The 20,202-nt window shown below is 36.8% G+C and overlaps 1 protein-coding gene across 1 annotated transcript; it reads right to left on the reverse strand.

The window, feature by feature from the left end:
- Positions 1-1,556: 1,556 nt before the first annotated feature.
- LOC139117977 (uncharacterized) lies at positions 1,557-18,386 on the reverse strand. The gene is made up of 6 exons (XM_070681237.1): positions 18,195-18,386; positions 17,014-17,111; positions 14,169-15,253; positions 9,405-9,536; positions 8,613-8,941; positions 1,557-7,203 (listed from the first exon to the last, which is right to left on the reverse strand). Exons 1-6 carry the CDS (start codon positions 18,258-18,260, stop codon positions 7,087-7,089), a joined length of 1,827 nt encoding a protein of 608 aa, XP_070537338.1. The 5' UTR covers positions 18,261-18,386; the 3' UTR covers positions 1,557-7,086.
- Positions 18,387-20,202: the final 1,816 nt, after the last annotated feature.

Below are 20,202 nucleotides of genomic sequence, written 5' to 3' on the forward strand. Positions count from 1 at the left end.
TTGGCAGTGCAGATACTATTGCAAAGATAATGATGGCACAGTACGTCCCTCGTTAAGCACCATAGGTTGTTATCAGGGTAAAATTTGCCAATTTATGGCCAACATTATTTTTATACATTAAACAGAAAATCTTTACCTGCAGGGTCTGACATCGTGTACGTGTGTGAACTGTTTTCGTCAGAGGGTAAACTGGGCCAGTGGTCGTACAAAGGTATATAGCTCGTAACAATTATTTCTATTTTCTCCTTTTCTATTACTAATCATGAAGTAGTACAAATAAAATTTCTAATCTTAACCCCTGGCGCGACACCAAGGGCTGAGCCCTATATGATATTAGTTAAGTTGTATCAGTTTTATGTACATATAACATACATGAACACTAATTTACTCATTTATGTATATTACATTGTTTTCGTAAAGCGTCTGTGACGATTTTAGAGTTCGTTTTTGTCTCAGGTCTATCATTAGTCGCACAGGGAGTAGTGTGAGATTGTGTAAAAATCCCTACAGCATAATTTATAACAATGTTGACCGTGCACAGCATAGTTTGTAACAATGTTGACCGTGTTTCGGACGGCGACACGAGATATTTACAATAACTGTTATGGATAAAAAGACATACTTTGATAATGAATGTTGAGTAATGAACAATGAATGCATACAAAGAGTGAAGAGGACAGCTGCAGGTGGAATTCAGAGATTTAGTCAAATGGCAGAGACAGTCAGTGATGCATTAGTACAACATTGTAGAGGAGACGGGACAAACTGACCGAGGCCGAGTGTAAAGACGAGTGTAAAGACGGAGCCAGTTATACCGGGACGAGGAGAGAGTCGGATGCCGGGACGAGCGGACCTAGGCCGATGTAAAGGGACAGGGCCATTGATTCTCTGACATTCTCTTTGTTTATTTTAACGTATTCTCTGACATTTTCTTTGTTTAACGCAATCTCTGACATCTTATTGTTTATTTTAATGTAATGTAATAACTTACATATTGTTGGGTTTACAAGAATGAACTGTCCACTAAATGCCCGAGATTTGATTGCCATCATGATAGATACTATTATTTCAATAAAAATAATTATATTATTATAAATTTATAAATGCAGTCATTTTTTTCAACATTTAATCATTGTTCATCCATCATCATCATCATCAACATCATTATCATCTCTTTCAAAAATGTTTTGTGGATTACAGGGGTCATTAAAAAATATGATCACTTGACATCGCAGATGTTCCATTACACTTGTAAGGGGATCAAAGTTTTAGTAAAAATGTTAAATTGAAGGATGAGATAGTCAAAGCAAAACAGCCTTAACGAAAAGATGTATGTTTCGGGTGATAGTTTTTCATTCCGATAAAACCTTTGCAGTTTTTAAATTCTACTTTATTTGTTAAAAGGAGCAAAGGGAGTTGACACGATAACAGCTCCTACAAACAAGAAAAACGGGAGGAAACCCAAATAATAGCATCAAAGAAGAATTAACTATAAAACACAATAAATCAGTAAAGGCATTGACATTAAATGGATGAAAATTGATTTTATTCCTGGAAGTATTAATGAATTTATTTTATGAGTAATTGACAATAGCAAAAGTCATTCTGACTAACAGAACTGGTAAAGTATATCAAAGCCCGATGTGGAAAAGGGAAAGAATGATTTTATTCCTGGAAGTATTTGGTTTCAAACTCGTTTTAGAATGTAATGATCAAGAAGATAAAGAAAATGAACTCGATGACTAATATTTGGACTGTCTTCATTTGAAAAAAAGAAAGAAGAATCTAAATATTGTCAACGATATTTAATTAAGGCATGGTAACCTAACTAAGAAACATAGTATACTGTGCGTCATCGTTGTTTGAGTGCTGTATTTTCTTTTTATGGTAAAGAGATTAGGAACATTCTACTTGGTAAAAAATGTTGAAACATGCAACGTGTGGTTCATCGATTCAGTATACAGGGTCATGGATAGATACTACAATTGGACTATCGATTCTTTTAGCCACTGCATTTACAGTAAAAATAAAATATAGTTCAAAAGGTAATAGGCTGACATTTTATACTTCAAAAGAGAAAGTCGGATCAATGAACGATATTCAGGCCATTCTGGATAATGAGTTCCCCATAAATAAATTATCCCGGCCGGAAAATATGCTTTAATATGATAATTGATTTAATGAGATTCATTGCGATAATTTGAGCTCGTAATTCCTTATGAGCTATTTCTAAAAAAACACCATGGGACACTATTGTGCAGGAAATTCGCGAAATATGATCTTGAAATTTATCACCAATTTCCATTTGAAAAAAAATAATTTTGCAATTATGTTCAAAGTACACATCAACTACGGTGTGTGCATTGTGAGTCGAGAAATAGGACACTTAGGTAACTATGTGTATTCTTGATGGCTCTCATGGCCAGAAATTTTGAGTTCTTATTTATTTATGACAAAATTCAAGGGTCATGGGCAGAATTTCAGCCATTTAAACCACTTCCCAAGTTAAAATTGGCAATATACATATACAAAAAACCCAAACCAAACAAATACATATGACATTCATAGTAAACACTAAACAAAACAAAAAAGGCAGTAAGACTTCCATTTAATGCAGCTAACAAGTGTATATTGCACAGTCTGCGTGCGAGACTCTCGACAAACTACTGACAAATTATGACTATGTCTAGTTGCTGTAACGGCTGAATTGTAAAGTCCCGATAAAATGGAATATCAATGTGATTCCACATAACTTTATAAAGTATTACATTTCTATAATAAATACATCTTGTGTGGAGTGGAATCCATTGTAATTGGTGGAATAGAGTGGAATAATTACTGATCCAGTCTGTCGTAATTACCACTTTTTCAAGTTGTTGTATTTGACCTTTTCTTACGGTCCCAAACCTTGCCAGCAAATTCAAGGGGGACTGGTATCTTTTTTCGATATTTGCTGGTTAACAGTCTCCTAGCACACGTTTTATGAGGCCAAGTACATTGCTGGCCTTGCCTGGTATTTAATTACAATGACCTCGCCATGACCAAGTCAGTCCTAAGTATACGTCTGATGAAACCATATGAAGGTTTGTGCCATTTATGTTATAGTTTGATGTTACCTGGTTCTGTAAACGTTTACGTGTGAGACATAAAACTTTGCATTTAGAAGTATTGAAATTTAACAACCACTGGTTATTTATTGCTATTATATTGTTAGATTTTCTGATTGTTTGTTGTTGTTTTCGCAGTCTATTATTGGCGTTTGAGTTTGTTGACTATTGTTGACTATGATTAAATTAATAAAATATATTGAAATATACATCGGCAAACTCCATTAAGCGGTACTCGCTATCTATCATTCAAATAAAGATAAAGAAAGTTGCAATGATTTAAGAATCAGTGCATGGATATAATTCCCAAACATTTTGCATGAGATTTCTACCAATGGAGAATACCTTGCTCTTCAGAATAAAACTTGCACTTTCTTTCTTCATACGAGCCAAAATGTCATTTTATTACGTAATAATACCTTAAAATTATTCGTATGTAAATATCTGTTTTAGTGCGAAAGTACCTTAAGTATTACAAAAGACAACACTCGCACATAATTCAGAGAGTTGTATTTTGATTGGTTATACATACTTCATAGGCGCTTAAAAAAATTTTTTTTTGTTTGTTGTCCGCATGCTGGTAGATTTTCAGGAAAAGTAAGAAAAACAAACAAACACAATGTTAACACTATTACAAATAAAAATATTATTTTTCTAGAGGAACCAAGTGAAAACTCACCTAATGTCATTACACTTGTCTTTTTTGTCTGTGTTTGCTTTTTTCCATGGCTGGCTTGTAGGTTTTTCAAAAATACATCAAAAATCCAAGGACGGCAAACAAAGAATTTTCTTTAAATGGCTTTACTATGTTTACACAGAGTGTGCCAAAGGTTAACTGAGGTCACCAGGATCCATCGATCGCTTTCACACTGCGCTAAATACTTGACATTTTGAGCAAACAACTGAAGGCCTTCATCAAAATTCACCTCAAACGAAACATCAGAGGTACATTGAAAACATTACAAAACATATCAGGGGGGGATTATGTTATTAGCACCTCAAATAACTTGTCGTGCCTTTAAACCTTTGACCTCATTTTCATTTGTGCCCATTCACGATTTACCTTGTAGTGTGAACAAGCCACTTATTTCAGTCTCATTCCGTTGCAAATAATCGTCGGCCTGCTGAATAGAGCTCTCAAGTGACATCAGTGAGTTAGAAAGTTTTAATCAAAGAAAGCAGTTCTTTAAGGTGCCTTAACCTTTTCAAATACGGTAAATTGGTGTATTCGGTTCTAAATGGTCTTCCGCCATCTTGTCGTCATTTGTACATTTTCAAGACCGATGGATATTTACTGAGAGTTTAAATGTTCTCTGGACACTTCTCTTTATATATCTTTGTTGTTGAATACAGAACGTGCGAAGGCAATGAGGGCGATGTGGCCATTGCAAGGAAGACGGGGACTACGCTGTTGTTAAGGTTGAAGAGTCCGTACGCGTTCTCACGAAGTTTCCTTGACACGTGGTGGCGCTTTCCTGTTGAAAGATAGTCTTCTCTCTTAATGACAAACCATTGGATTATCAGTAATGTAAGTCGAGATAAGTACCTTTCCCATATTCAAATTCAACAAAACGTTCAATGCAAGACAGAATATCATCGATTTCCCTTCTTCTCTGTTAGCTCTCTTTCAATCGTAATAAATGCAATTAAAATGTCAAAACCTACAAAATTATCAAAAATTCCGTGTAAACTGGAAAGGATTATTAAAAACAAACTTTAACAGAAGTTGCCTTCTCGGCACATTTGTTTTTAACCGATTAATATGTTTTCAGAAATACAATAAGATATCCAAAGGAGCCATTGATATGCCATGACGTAATTATTACATCTTAATATGCAAATGTAGATATTTGCAATGAACTTTGATGACACATTCATAAATTACACCGACAAAAAGAACAAAAAGTAACTGTATAAACACAAATAAAATGAAGAAACATGAGGAAGTAACTTGATCGCGATAACCGCTTTTTATATTTACTAATTTTCATATACAAGGGAGAAGCTGGAACTGACCACGAGTGTTGACGTAGATCTGGAACTTATTTATTGAATACGGAACCATGGCTGGCCTCACGACCCAGCCGCTGATCACGATACATGAGTCTGTGAATGTGCCCATGCCTGAGTCGGTCCTAGTTATTTTGTCCTGTGAGTTAGTGTGTCCATTTATACAGTGTATCTTGGCTATGTTGGACGCCATAAAGAATACAATAAGACAATACTTTGATATACCGACAGTACTAGAAAAGTTACAAAAGTACAGCTTATCACTTCCCCTCGGATGGCACGCTACAATTCTTTTGCTTCAAACCCACGCTATGAATAAATCAAATTGATAATAACGGCTCAATATTATGATTGGTTGAAATACAATAGAACATGGGGGTAGTACACAGAATACCTCCACGAGAAAAATAAGTTACTGGGTATTTTTTTTTAATGTGTAAACGATGTGGAAATTAAAATTTGGCTAGAATTTTGAAACTCACAGCCCCTATCCAACGCAAGAGTGATATCATTTTCTACCAGAGTTTTCGGTTTCCATATTGTGCTTCAATTTGTTTTGTGTCAATATTGTGCTTTGGCTAATATTGTGTGAAAATGAACAACAGGATTGTTGATTTAAAATAGGCCATGGCTTTACCCTATACATGTAAATGTAAACAGGGCTTTACCCTTTGTATGGCTGTACATGTACCCATCTGCGGCGGGGGTATTGCTTAAAGTGTAAGTCCCGCCATATTTTGAGGCTTTTTCCGTTTGACTTGAGGCCTAAACTCTAGTTCTGGTTGTCGATTAAATTGGTACTAATAAAACAAACATTTACACACAAAATGAAGCTTATTTGAGCGGTTTTTAGACGATTATATTGTGTTATTTTGACGAAAACACGGGAAAAGTTAAACGTTTTGACTTCAAGCATGGCGACATTTTCCGGAAATTGCCGAGCGAGCCCCGTTTTGGCGTTAGTAGCTGTGACGTCACTAATAGAACGGTCGATGGCGACTTTGGCTATGGTGATAGTGATAATTTCATGAGTGAAATCAGTGCAACTGAGAATGTCATCGTCACAGAAGATATGATGAAGCTGTTCAGAATTTACAGGCCTGCAGATTTTAACGGTCGGGACTTCAACCTAAACGAGAACAAGAGCGGAACTCTTGTTGACCGTCTATGACGAGCCCACCACAGTCCAACACACTAGTGCACTAACGTACACACAACAGCAAGCTACCAAAATATGAACGAACTCTTGAGTTGCCATCCCACCTCATTATTACTTCTCAACATAAATTGCATCGTTCAAAATCTGTTAACAAAAATTTGAATGACACCATGACGTTTGTAGATAAATGTAGAGATCAAGTTAAAAATTATCCACCGTTTAACACGCATCTTTCCGATCTTTCCTTTTGTGTCCAACTTTCGGGCAATGAAGTCGTAACACTTCGTCACATTGTCTTGTCAGGGGTCACTTTACCATTTCACGCATGCAAATACGCATGAAACCCACAATTAACTCAAGAACAAACAGTGATATTTATAGAGCAATAACCGATTGACGGTCAGTTCGCACCTCAAGTAAGGTATCCTTTCATATAGAAACGATTTCGAACCTACGGGGTTTGTGCCGGCGAATCTTGGCATGTGCAAATATTATGCCCATTCAAGACCATTATAATTGGGACATCAATAGCAATGTGTAAACTACGTGTCGGAGTATTTTGACCAATGGTATCGAAAAACTAAGCTAAGAGATGAGGGATTGACGGACTCCCGGAACGTCATATGCTATTAGAGAACGATAGATCCTATCACCCTAGCTTTCCCAGAGTTGGCAGTATAGCCATAAGAGCTAAAACTCAAGATGAATATAAGTCCTTTAGCTCTTATAGATGAAGTGAATTACGGTGTGATATTTCATCTAAGAGTTACATCAATTTATGTTATTCTTCGGGTCCCTAGTGTCCAGCAGCTAATTGTGTTTCGGTAGGCATGGCTGATCTCGTTGCAATAATACATCGTCCAATCCGACAAACGCGTTGGTATCATTACCTCTGTATAAATTTCCAGATATCGCCTCAAACACCACCTGGTGGTAATAGGAAAAAAATCATGTTAAAACTATCAAGACAACAGTAATTTCCTCAAATACCACATCGAAGTGATGGAATTCGTGTGAAAACAGCTGAGACCAACATAGAATTTCCTTAAAAGATATACTATTTGCATGTTTAGACTATACTGATCATAGTTGGAATTTATTTGGTCTGACTTTGATGTGTGATGTATTGGTGAAGGAAGATGGGGTAACCGACATCCTACAATGGCTTGTCTTGCATATCATGTTGCCATGGATACAATCTTAACTGCCGAAATACCAATACATATATGCATTAATTTCCAATCTTTTTGAATACTTAAGTAATAAATTGAAACAAATATTCCTTGAATAAATGATTTGTTTCTAGCCAGGAACTGGGCAAACATACTTTATGGTCAAGTGCAATTGTAAAATGCTTGAAGCGGCATTGGCATTGCTAAAATAGTGTTTTCACCAATTAACCCATTGTGAGTATGATAATATGAATTTAAAATCTTAAGTCCAATTAATCTGAGTTTCCATAATGGGGAATTCGAAGGCCCGCTTGTTATCTACTGTAATCTTCAGAGGAATACCTCTTCTCGATATGAGGCACCATTGCTTCATAAAGATTGAATGAAACTTATCATTGCTTCCTAGTTACTGAGCGTGGCATAATTGTATTTCATAAAATATCTTATATAAGACATCATAGCTTTGCATGACGAAATGAAATAATGCCCAGACCAGCATGTTTTTTTTCAGTCAGGGTATGGATGTTTGCAGCACGACAGCATGCAACTGTCAGCATGCATCACTCGACAAATGTGAATTATATTACCATGTTAAACTGACTCTTGTAGATACAGTTTATATATATTCTTCACAGCAACAAGGAGAACCAATGATATGTTGGATTCCTTGCAAATTGAGGAACGAGAGAACATTATCTGACACAAACCTTTCCAGAGGGCAACTAGCCAAGTATTCTTTCACTTTCCCTTACTCTCACTACTCCCTAGGTCACTGGTGATTTATCGCACATGATTTGCTAGGTCACTGGCAATTAATGAGAAACTCTACTTGTGTTCACCTATTCCAATTATGACCAGATGGACTCATTCGATAAATGTTATTTCACAAAATGACGACACCGAAAAAAATCAGTGTCCTACCTCACTGTCTCGAAATCGTAAACGATAAAAGTGAATTAGGGAACGTTGATGATATTAATTTATGAAATATATTTAATTCGGGAACGAAGGAATACTCAGGAATAATCGAGCAGGAAAAATGAACGAGAACGTAATGATTTCAGTGGATGAACACAAGGACAGAATAAAAGTCAGAACTTGGTGTATAAGGAAACTCTGATAGTGATGCTATGATGTTCAGAAGTGTGCACATGGAATGCTTACCTGAACTGTGTGGTTCGTTGTAAAATTGGCAGATACATTATTCCACCGTTCAGGACGATACGATGATGTAGAGCTTTTCCATACACTTGCACATGATCTCCTCTTTCCCTTTGAGACACGAAGGAGACAAACTTGTAGAGAGTAATTCCTTTTGAATGCTTCTGTAGTTATGTAAAAGTTGAAATTAAGACAGACGTGTCCAGATATATGTTCCGCTTGTATCGCTCGGGCTTTTGGTTTCGCTGGATTTTTCTTTGATTCGGACTTTGCAACGTTTTGTTTTTGTTTCTTCTTTCTCGATTTGGTGAATTTTGCAAGCAGGAAAGAACCTGACAGAACTAAAGTTGCCAATTAATAATTTGATCGACTACTCATCACTTGAAAATTAGACAGGAAATCAACAAACAAACAAACAATAGAGAGGACTGTAACTAACATTTATTCAAATCGGAACAACAAATGAAACAAATATGAGATTTAAAATGTCACAACACGAATACTGCATACACACAATTATAAAACTTACATTCATAGTAATCAGTTATCAAAATCGTGTACAGTTGTTTTATGGATGATATTTTTGCTGAATTTCAGAAATTTCGAAATTTGTGTTTCGCATGAAATCTGACACCTCTTCAACAAGCGTATATGTATATTTCCTCACCCGAGGCGATATTCTGCTTATCAATAAAAAATAGTGATAAGTCAACTTATCATTAGGCATTGGAAAGTTGTATGGTCAATCGAATGATTTCTTATCCTTTATAGATGATTTTGCAAAGTCATACTTGCCTTCTGTGGAATTTGTAGTAACATCAAGTATGTCCAAGTGAGAATTTAACACCCATCCATAGTCACCTTCTGAGGAAAACTTGAAGCCACACGATGCCATGTATTCAAATCCACAGATCCTGTAATTAGTACCTGTGCAGAAAGAATCACAAAGTGTTCAGTAACTAACAAATTATATACAGATGTTAGTTCCTAAACGCTTAAGCTTATTTGCAACGCTGTGAGGAGTCAAAGACTTCGGTTAATGATGCATTAATCCCTGAGTGTGTAGGAGGGCGCCCTATAGTCCAGTGGTTTTAATTAATAGTGCCTTTGCAGCCATATACTGAACCAGTGTACACTCCAGGTTGCGTTTGCGCTTTGGGTAAAGCTACATCGCAAACACATTATGATCGATATCATTCATCGTCACTTTGCACAACAAATGTGCATCAGTCTATCAATATCGTGTCGTCTTGTGATACTTCCATGTCAGAATAAATAGGTCCACAATGTCTGACTATGACATTTATCCACTGAAAACATTTTCTTTGCAATAGTTTCTCGTTTGCTATACAATATAGTATGTTTATTACTTATCGATCATTATCGTTCTTCATGACTTAAAGAACTGCTCTAAACATAGCCACTAGAGGCCCTGGGGAAGTATATCTCTTCACTTTGGCAAGTTTGACGTGGTTCGTAATAATAATGGTTTATTTCCTTTTTCGAAAATGTGTGAAAAAGCACACTCACAAAGACAGTTACATGGAGAAAGTGTTGATATGTGTAGGAAAAACGAGAGTGAAAAATAGTTGTCTTGCAACTAATCGGGTCACTCCCGAATACCTGGTAAATTGACACATTCACTGTATGGGCTGAAATTTATCAATGAATTACATGGAAAATGCGGATCAAAAATTTGCAGCAGTAACTATGGAGGCGTGAAAGCTCTCAGGAAGACAAAAAAGATACACAGCATAAACTTGATAAAAGAAACCGTTTCCAAGTTTCAAATTCACACAAAGGGAATTTATGGAAATAAAAACCAAGGATTAATGTACATCAATGACCAGTGAGACTATTCTGAAGATAATTTTTGTATTCCACTTTAAAGCGATATCTATTGTGTATTTCTCTTATTTCAATGGGTATAGCATTCCAGACTTTCGTTGCAGCATATCTTACAGTAAATTCACCTGCCTTATGTCTAATAGCCGATAGAGAGTAGCTTCAGTGTTTGGAGGGTTGAGACGGCGAGAGTTGTGAGTTGCCATCAGTATTTAGACATTATTCCTCACAGCAAGAATAGAAAACTAGATGGTCGTACTTTTAAGGTTAACTACAGCTTGGCATGAAGATTCCGAAACAATATTTCAAAATTATCAATGATTTGAGTTCCTTGGGAAAGGCAAAGCTTTTAGAGAAAATAGGATTTAGTGAAATGGATGGCAATATGGAATTTTGGAAGACTAAGTGTAAGTTAGTAGCGGGTTCAAGTCTTTGGAAAACACTGACAGTAGGTACAACTTTGATGTAATGTCACATTTGTAAAGAGTGATCCAAAAACGTGCAATTCGTTTAATTGTGGGAACTGACTCTACTCTGCCGCCTAATCAAGAATCTTGATTTAAGATTACTATGATTACCTTTAAACCTTAAAGTTAAATTTAATAGGTTAATCCTTGTTTTTGAAGCTACGAGAAAGCTCGCACCTGAGAATATTAATGCACTTTTTAATGAGTATGGTCCCACCTCAAGATCTGTTGGTCAGTACCTTTTACAGAATTCCAGGGCAAGAACTGAATTGTTTAGAAAGTCATTCCAAGCCACGATTCCAAAGATTTTAACAATTTACCTCTTCATCTAAGAGAAGCAGATAATGTTGAAACTTTAACAAAGCTTGTCAACTTTATTTATTCACTGAGGTTTTAGAAGACAGATCTTTGTCATTCTTGTTTGCTTTACACTTTTTTGTCTTTGTATGTGTCCTTGATATATTACTATACGTTCAATCGTATATTTTCTTGTTATATGTCCTTTTGTTCACAAGTTATTTCCATGTTGCAATTTATTTTGATGTGTCTCGGCCGGCATGAAAAGAGGCTAATTGTGAGGAAACTTATCGAGATATCGAGAACAATAAATAAATAAATAATAGATAAATAAATAAATGAATAAATAATAATAATAATAATAATAATAATAATAATAATAATAATAATTATTATTATTATTATTATTATTATTATTATTATTATTATTATTATAATTCTTTATAATATTATCTCACAAAAACAGTGCGACAGATCAGAATTCGCATTAGAAAAAGAAAACAGTGTAAAGCATAGTAATTTTTATAATCTGGCAAATTACCAAAGGCAATTACACCTGCGACATTAACGATCCATTAGCTGTAACTTTCGTCAATTTTTTTTTTTTTTTTGTTCTGTGTATCATCTGCAGTTTCTGGTTTGAATCTCTGAACCATGGAGAAATTCCTAATATTTAGCTCATAAATATACCTTATATGTTTATAATCTGCATTGTTATTGTTTGAATTTTGTATTCAGGTCCGGACTAGAATACATTTATCAACAATAACAATGGTCATTTCACGTATACAGGCTGTGTTTGCGAGCAGGACACCAGGCATTGGTCATGATGATCGGATTATAGTAAAATTCGGTAGTTGATACATTGAAACAGAGTAGTGAAAAATTAGTCAAAAGTTACAGCTAGTGTCCCTTTAAATGATGATACTATGGCAACAGTGAATGAAATACAGTATTTTCATTTCAGTTATTACTGATTTATATACTTCACGGATCTTTTTAACTGAAGTTATAGTGACTATCGTTTGGGATGTTGTTAATAACAATTATAATGAAGTTGATCACTCATGGCAAAAATGTGGGAAAACGCAGCGATTTACAGACAATTGCAAACAAAAAATGAAAGACAGGAGCTTTCTCAGCGCACATCATGTTTATGAAATGTCCTTCAAACAAAGTGTTGCACCAAGGATTAAAAATATTTTGTTGTTGTTTTTCAAGACTTCTTTGTAATATTTTGTCGGACTAAACATTGATTGGTCTGATAGATAAAGACCATATACATGGTCCATTGTGCTACTGGTGTTGATTATACACAGAGATTGGTTTTTGTCAACCATTTACACATGTCATTACTCGGAGAGGTACTTGACCTTGTGTTCTTTCATAAATGTATTGCTTGACTACATTCGGCTATGAATGTACACAAGTTTGTTGAGCTTGTATCTTCTAACATTCACACCTGTCTTAGTGTTGATCCAGAAAAACTGCGATTAAATCGCTTTAACACTCTTTCTTATCCCCATAGCCAATTAATAGAATAATTTACCTAGGGCATTGCCGACCATCAAATCAATGCTTGCTTTTAACCAAGCGATAAAATGGTATTGGTATCATAGTTCATTTGATATTCAAAACACTTGTACATGGACAGTCCGCTGCTTTTGTAGTAAATGTAGACCTACATAAACAGGGTTTTTAAGTATTTTTTCATTGTTTTTTTTTTAACTTTAAATTGCTACATATTTTACGTCCTCTTTCCTTAAGCTTTTTTGCTCATTGTGTAGTTTGTTATGGGGGATTGACTTTGTATAGGTGTTTTGCATCTGTTTTGGTCACCCAATCCTATGTAAATCTTTATTTTTGTTACACTTTACGTTGGATAATCTCAATAAATAAACAAATGGACATCTTTCGCTTGTAAAGTGTGTGCTTAGCGCTTGGTGCAGTAAGTTAGTTCACTCTGTGTATTTTACCATAGGGAATTGCATCAATGTCCGTCCCCAAGGGTAGGGTATCTTGTCTTAGGACAAGGTTCTTCTTGCTATGGTTCATGTTATTTTAACATGTTTGCTATGATATATATTGCCTATAAAGAGTTATACTACCAACCTTTCTTTGCAGCTTTGGCGCTGGTTTTGTAACGATTTCTTTTTTCGTATTTGTCCTTTGACAATCTTTAGCGAAGTTTTGTCACTGTGTTGCGTCTATTATCTTGCCAGTTTGATTGACTAATTCGCCAAGGAAAGCAAGGGTAGTAATTTAGTCTATTATCTGATGAGTTTGAGTGCCTAATTCGCCAAAGTAAGCAAGGTAAATTATTAATCTGTGGACGCTGTCACCAGATTATCACCAGATTAACTTCGACAAAGTCAACAACGAACGCACCAGCAAGGTTATACCTGCTTGTGCGTTCGGGTTATACCTTGCTGATAATCTGGTGACAGCGTCCACAGATTAGTAATTTACCCTTGCTTGCTTTGGCGAATTAGGCAATCAAACGCATCAGATAATAGACGCAGCACAGTGATAAACGTTTGCATAAGATTGTCAAAGGACAAATGTGTGACACAGTGACAAAGGAAAAGAAATCGATCGTTTCAAAACCAGTGCTAACATAAGACCATAGACCCTGGAACGAGACAAGGACACCAAAGGTTGGCAGTATAAATCTTTATTGGCAATACATATCATAGTCAAACGTATTCAATTAAAATAACCCATAACAAGAAGAAACATGTTCTAAGACCAGACACCCCTACCCCCGCCCCTACCCCTGGGGACGGACATTTGTACTATCCCCTATGATTTTACGTAAAACCGAAAGAAGTCACGATGAAATAAAGTCTCTCTCAATAATCCCACAATCGCTCAGGAATTATTTTCGGAAGGAAAAAGCTAAGCCTATGATTATTCATTGTATCATATTGTTCATGAAGTCGATACTAACCTTTGTATCGTAGCAAGTGATATCCTGAAGCTTGACGTTCCACTATGGAGTGTAAAATATCTTTATTGTACCGTGTCAAAAGGTCACAAAAACTTGATGAATTGGTCGTCTTGTACACAATCTGAAGGCGACCACTTTCACTTTTAGTCGCTGTTGACACAGAACAATTCGAGCGCACATTCCTTAGTCGCATTTTCAGTTCACTCAAATCTCTTTGCCAGTTTGGTCCATATGCAGCCACACGTCGCCAGAAAGTCTTGTTGAATGTCTTGTACAACAGATCATCGGCACTGTTCCATTGTTTTATATTCGTACATAACTCCGAAGTGACAGTTGCTCGAGTCGCGTTCTGAGGACGAACGTTTCTTTGGATGTACATGATGTCGTCCCAATCCCAGTGTAAAAGTTTTTTCAATAATAGTAACGATTCATCGAAGTATTCTGTAATGAGCATTAAATCAATTTGATCTTCTAATGTCTTTATGAACTTTCCCAGAACGTCAGTGTTGTTGTGATAAATATGGTCAAGTCCAAGGTCAAAGGTTTGCACATTACGCGTAAAATACATAGTCAGGTTTCCAAATTTCTTCTTGCTTTTTTCCCAGTAATATTCAGGATCTCTCATATACTCTTTCATTGTTTCATTTATGGCTGTATGCTTCTTAACGCTCTGGACTAGAGACGGCAGCTTATAGTAGACAAAGTCTGACTCGAAATGAGAACACGTCTCTCTCAGTATAGAGATATACTTTGTTCCTGGATTCATGAAGGTTTCAAACGCTGATCTATTGTAGCGTACATGCACAGTCATCATGTTGTACTTGTAGTGGGACCAATCACCGGGCTTCACACCAAGTGGTGGCAGAAATAGTTTACGTGGACTGTCCTCATGAATTGGAATAATATCAAAATGTCCTGAACGCTTATTTACTTTCAGTAAAGCAAGTGACAAGTTATTGATCAATGCAAATCGATTCAGAATTGACGACAAGGAGGTACTACCTGTCTTTCTCGTCTTGATGAAGCACACGTCATATTTTATCAGTTCGTCGTGTATATTCACTCTCGTGTATTTCAAATATTTTCTGTAAAAGATACAGAAATATATATAAAACAGAGAAAACAAAAGACAATGAACTGCTCGGTAAATCATCTGGGCTTAGACTAATAAGCGGACATGTTCGTCTCAATGCATATGATTAGGCCGGCTAAGTTGTCGTGTGTACTGGGTTGTTATGCATCCACACTGGTCACTGGACAAACAATTGTTGTGTGGGAATGCCATACACTGGTCCAATCGATAAGAATTATATTGATATTAAATATTCAAATAAGGAAATGACGTCAAGACAAGGCTTGGTCCAAGACCGTCATGACAGTCCATTCTTAAATTCGTCAGTTTATTTTTGTGTCTTCCTGATGATATATACGTTCAAACTATTGAATGCATTCAATACGGGTCAAAGATTCGATGCTGGTATAGTGTTACCTCAATCACACCACTGATGTGTTGACCTCGTTTACAAATATTGTCTACCCAAAGTCGGGGACATTTGTGCGGATTAGAGCAGGCTGTTGTTTTAAGATCGCGTATACGTACTTATGGTGCACATCACTCGATCGAGCGTCAGGAAATCTTGTAACGCTCGAATCTGTCATACTTATGTGTTAGATTGATGCAATTTACAGAAATGTGAATTTTAGAAAGCCTCCGAAGGATAAAGTTCAGCACTGTAATAAATTTAATAAAAGTTTGTAATGAGCTGTGCCTTGGGGATGGTAAAGTGGAAAGGCGGTATGCATACCAGGTATGCATGTTTTGCTGAGCGTAAACACTTTGATGTGTTATGTGTTACCAGACTCGTACATAGGTCATTGGTTCGCCTAGCAACAAGTTTCCTATGCAATAGTCCATTCATGGTACAAGCATCCTTACTGTTTAGTGGTATGATATAGCGAAACTTACATAATAACTCATAGACATCCACACGGTGATGCTGACAAGAATGTCGTCATAACAAACATTTAATTCCCGACTCAATATTATACACTTTACCTGCCAATAGTTCTCAACCATTTGAAAACCATTGTATGGTTTTGATTATCTTTCATTCATTTAGCACGCATTAAATCCATATGATCTGCAATTGCCATAAATTTGCATACACGGACCAAGCCAACCACATAAGCTCAGTCAACATACTTTACTACTTCTTTGAATGTTATGCGCTGAACTGATACCCCTAACTATAACCCTAATCTCAACAGGAGGCGGGATGTCCTGTTAACAAATGTCAATGTGTTAACTACCCTGATTATACTGGATTGCCTCAATGTGCGCTCACATCATGGCAAGGTGACTTATTTCATAGGTTATCCCTTCACAATACAGTCTGATGTGAGGAACAAACGACATGAAGATATTTTCATAAATCACCATGTGTGACTCTCAAAACATAGAAAGTCATAGTATTGCTCTTAACCGGAAATTCATTCAAGATTAATCCTGTTTATCAAATAAATGTTTGGTTCTCCTTCTCTTGCATTTTAGAAGCAAAATATCAGAGCTTGCTCGGCTGAGAATCGTAAAGAATGGACACCTTTGATATGATAGAAGCTGAATTGCAAATTATTGTCAAAGGGAAACCGCTGCGTTTGCGGCTATTGTATAGGGCATATGGTATCAAACAGTAACCGCGTTGTCTTCGTTAAAAACATGGACGGAAAATTGCCAAAGTTGAAAGAAAATGAAATCTGTCTTTGTGGTTTGCAATCTCAAAAAAACCTAATTCGGAAAGGTGGATAATATGAGTCGACTTGAATGAAAAAATCTTCATTCACTCACCTTGGAATGTTTAGGAGATCTTCATGAACCGTTGGCGAATATAAAACCATGATTGAAGTGCAACCAATAACCAGAACAGCAAAAGCAAAATAAAGACCCTGTATAAGGACACAGAATGAAAATATTCAGAAGATATTCACCTATCAAATGATATAAATTGCCGAAGTTCGCTCTAATGATACACCAAATCCTCTGTGAATTTCACGGAGCGGTCGTCTGTACGAATACGGTTAAACCTTGTTTTAATCACGTTACTGTTAAAATGCCGAAATAGAGGATTACCTAGGCAACTTGGTAAATGTGGTATAAAGGTGGTACTTTGTCAACTGTGACCATCCAGGTAAATTATATGAAAAATTTGACTTTTCGTACAGTGCTGTAATTTTGTAGGTTCACGAATAATGACTTTATGCTAACTTGTAAAATATGTGATTTTGCGTATTTTAACCACACTGCCTTACGATTAATGTATTTTTTTTTAGTAGATTGCAATTGTCCGCTATCGCCATGCTTCGTCACTCGTTTTGACCAGCGAGGACGCTGGTTATCAAAAAGGTGGGAGAGTGTAACGCCCCTCCCTGTAGAGATTGTATCTTGAAGCGTCCCTCACGTGGCCAAGGTTTGTGAAGGTCATTGACTCAGAAGCAGATAAGAGATAGTGTGATAGGTTAATTAATTATTGGTTTAGTTTAAATGAGAACAATCGAGAATGGGATATTCCATGGTGTGATCTTATTTAATCTTAAGAAACAATCATGGAAGGAAAATTACCACGTGATAACTTTTGTAATTATGTAAGTTTGAAGATGTATTTAACTTTGTAGAGAGCTTAGACTAGAGAGACTTGAAATCAGACCTTGGACGGTAACATTACAGTCGCCATCTTGCAATAAAGTACAAGGTTGTGTTAAATCTACATCTTGGTGTGTCAGCTTCAGTTACTGAAAGCATTACGATCCGGACTGGTACCTCTCAACTCGTAATTCCCCTGACTACGAGCGAAACACTATAAAAAGTACAGACAATTCTCAATTTGACGAAATCTTACCGCTGGTCTGGTGTGTTTCTCTGAAATTCAATACATCAACCCTGTACATAATAGGTTCCCTGTTGTTACAAATGGCGGCGTCCAAATGAAGATTACAGGAAAAATAAACACCATGCACAAAGTCTGCACCTACCTTGTTACCGAAAAACGAATTCACTCGGATGGCATTTGTCAACATTTTCGATTTCATCAGTGGCATGTTCACTCAGGAATAGTGTTTGCAATTCAGGTCTAACTTCAGACGTGCACTCTGTATAGCATAGGCACAATGGTGTCTGACATGGCCTCCGGGGGCGGCAGATGTCAAAAAAAAAAGGAAGTAGACTTTGGCAACGAGCTTTTACGAAGGGAAGTTAAAGTCGCCAAGGTGTGCTACCCTGTTGACCGGTCGCATTAAGGTAGCTATACCAAATAAACACTTTCAGATTTTGATATTTTTCTTACTTGAAGAACTCCTAAACCCCAATTAACATACACACTGTATAGGGGCTTGGGATGTCTATAACTGAGAAAAAATACAAATCTGAAAGTCTCTATTTGGTATGCAGCTACCTTACGTCCGCAATAAAATCGCTTGTTTTTTTGTTTGTTTGTTTGTTTGTTTGTTTGTTTGTTTGTTTGTTTGGTGTTTTTTTTTAGAATTTCTTTCGTGTTTACCAACATTTTGCAATAGACTCAATGAAGATGTCTTTATTGATGCAAGAAAATGTTCATAACGAGTTGCTTGCCCTGGTATCAATGAACCATAAATGTTCGGATGGACGAATACTGAGTACATTCTAATTCTGTTTTATTGGCTCACTCGTGAGCTAATATCGCATCGGTTCAGGTGTGCCTGTTTGTCTGTAAGGGTTTGTCTGTTGGTGCGTCATTTCAAGAACTGGAGGTCTTTCTGATATTTACACTATACCTGATTCACTGAACGCCGCCATTTATCATATATCACTCTATCTTTAAAGCTAACGGTGGAGGGGAAATTTGCTCTGGCTCGCGATGTAGGCAACGCTCGCTACTAAGCCAGTATTTATAGGCTACCCTCGCTATTCAACCAGTATAGATTACGCTCGCTACTCAGCCAGTATTCATAGATTACGCTCTCCATCAGCCATTATCACAATTAACTGGCCCGAATCGATCTCCACCTGTGTGACGTAGAACAGGACGGATAAGAAATCCGAATACCCCTGTTGCACGTCATCAACCGGAACTTTTTTCGTGCATAGTACTGTTCATACATGCAGGCGTCGCGACAACAACAGATTTGTTGTGATCGATGCGATGCCGTGCTAGCTCGTACATCACTTTTACTAAAAGGTGACCCGATAAATCCAGACAGGGAAACATAGAAGGCATATTTGTCCAACGAAATTTCGAGTCGCTAAAACTATAGCTTTTCCCGAGAATCGAATGGAGATACCGACGATCGTTTTATTTTAATGGCTCAGTAACGACGTGGCTATAGTCGAGTCGTGTAGGCTCAATGTGGACGTCGTATACGTGGCGATCCCGGTTGGCGATAAAACCGAAACCCACATCTCAACGTAAGTGCAACTGAATAAATGACTACAGTATAATCTTCGGGAAAGCGACATAGGAGGCACAAGCATAAAGTTATTCGACTAATAATGATCAATTTCCTTAATCGCACCAAAACTCCGTAAATTCTCGCTCGGAATCGCGGCATAAGGCTGTAGCGAATGAAAACATACGCTGTCGAGCTGTGTGCAGCGCTGTGGAATCCCATGTACTTCGAAAGTTGACTCAGACAACACTCAAAACAGAATTTCCGTCAAGTAACAAAATTAGGATGTATCCACGGGCGAGATATGTGTCACTGCAAACATCAAAGTCCGTAGGACGAAAACATTGACGACCGAGATCGGGATTGACGAGTTGACACCGGCAGACAACGGTGACGGCAACGTTGTGGGCACAAACATGCAATGAGTGTGTCATCGAACGGAATCTTTCGCGCTCGCAAAGGTCGTAAACTTGTGTGATATTTTGAAAGCCACGGCATCTCTGAGAATGAGAATTACATTGTCGATCATGTTGTTGCATTTATTTCATAAATCTAATAGTACATATTCTAAATAACTCTGAATACTATCCGTCGTTAGCACGGTTGAAAGTTGTGTCCG

The sequence above is a fragment of the Ptychodera flava genome, chromosome 18, assembly GCF_041260155.1.
Source record: "Ptychodera flava strain L36383 chromosome 18, AS_Pfla_20210202, whole genome shotgun sequence".
NCBI classification, from domain to species: Eukaryota; Metazoa; Hemichordata; class Enteropneusta; family Ptychoderidae; genus Ptychodera; species Ptychodera flava.

Bases quoted from the DNA above. Each gene is read 5' to 3' on its own strand.
- LOC139117977 (XM_070681237.1), bottom strand. From the start codon at position 18,260: ATGCCACTGATGAAATCGAAAATGTTGACAAATGCCATCCGAGTGAAT. The intron at 17,112-18,194 runs GTAGGTGCAGAC...GTCCTTATACAG, and splicing joins ATTCGTTTTTCGGTAACAAG to GGTCTTTATTTTGCTTTTGC. The intron at 8,942-9,404 runs GCAAGTATGACT...TAGTTCTGTCAG, and splicing joins TACTACAAATTCCACAGAAG to GTTCTTTCCTGCTTGCAAAA.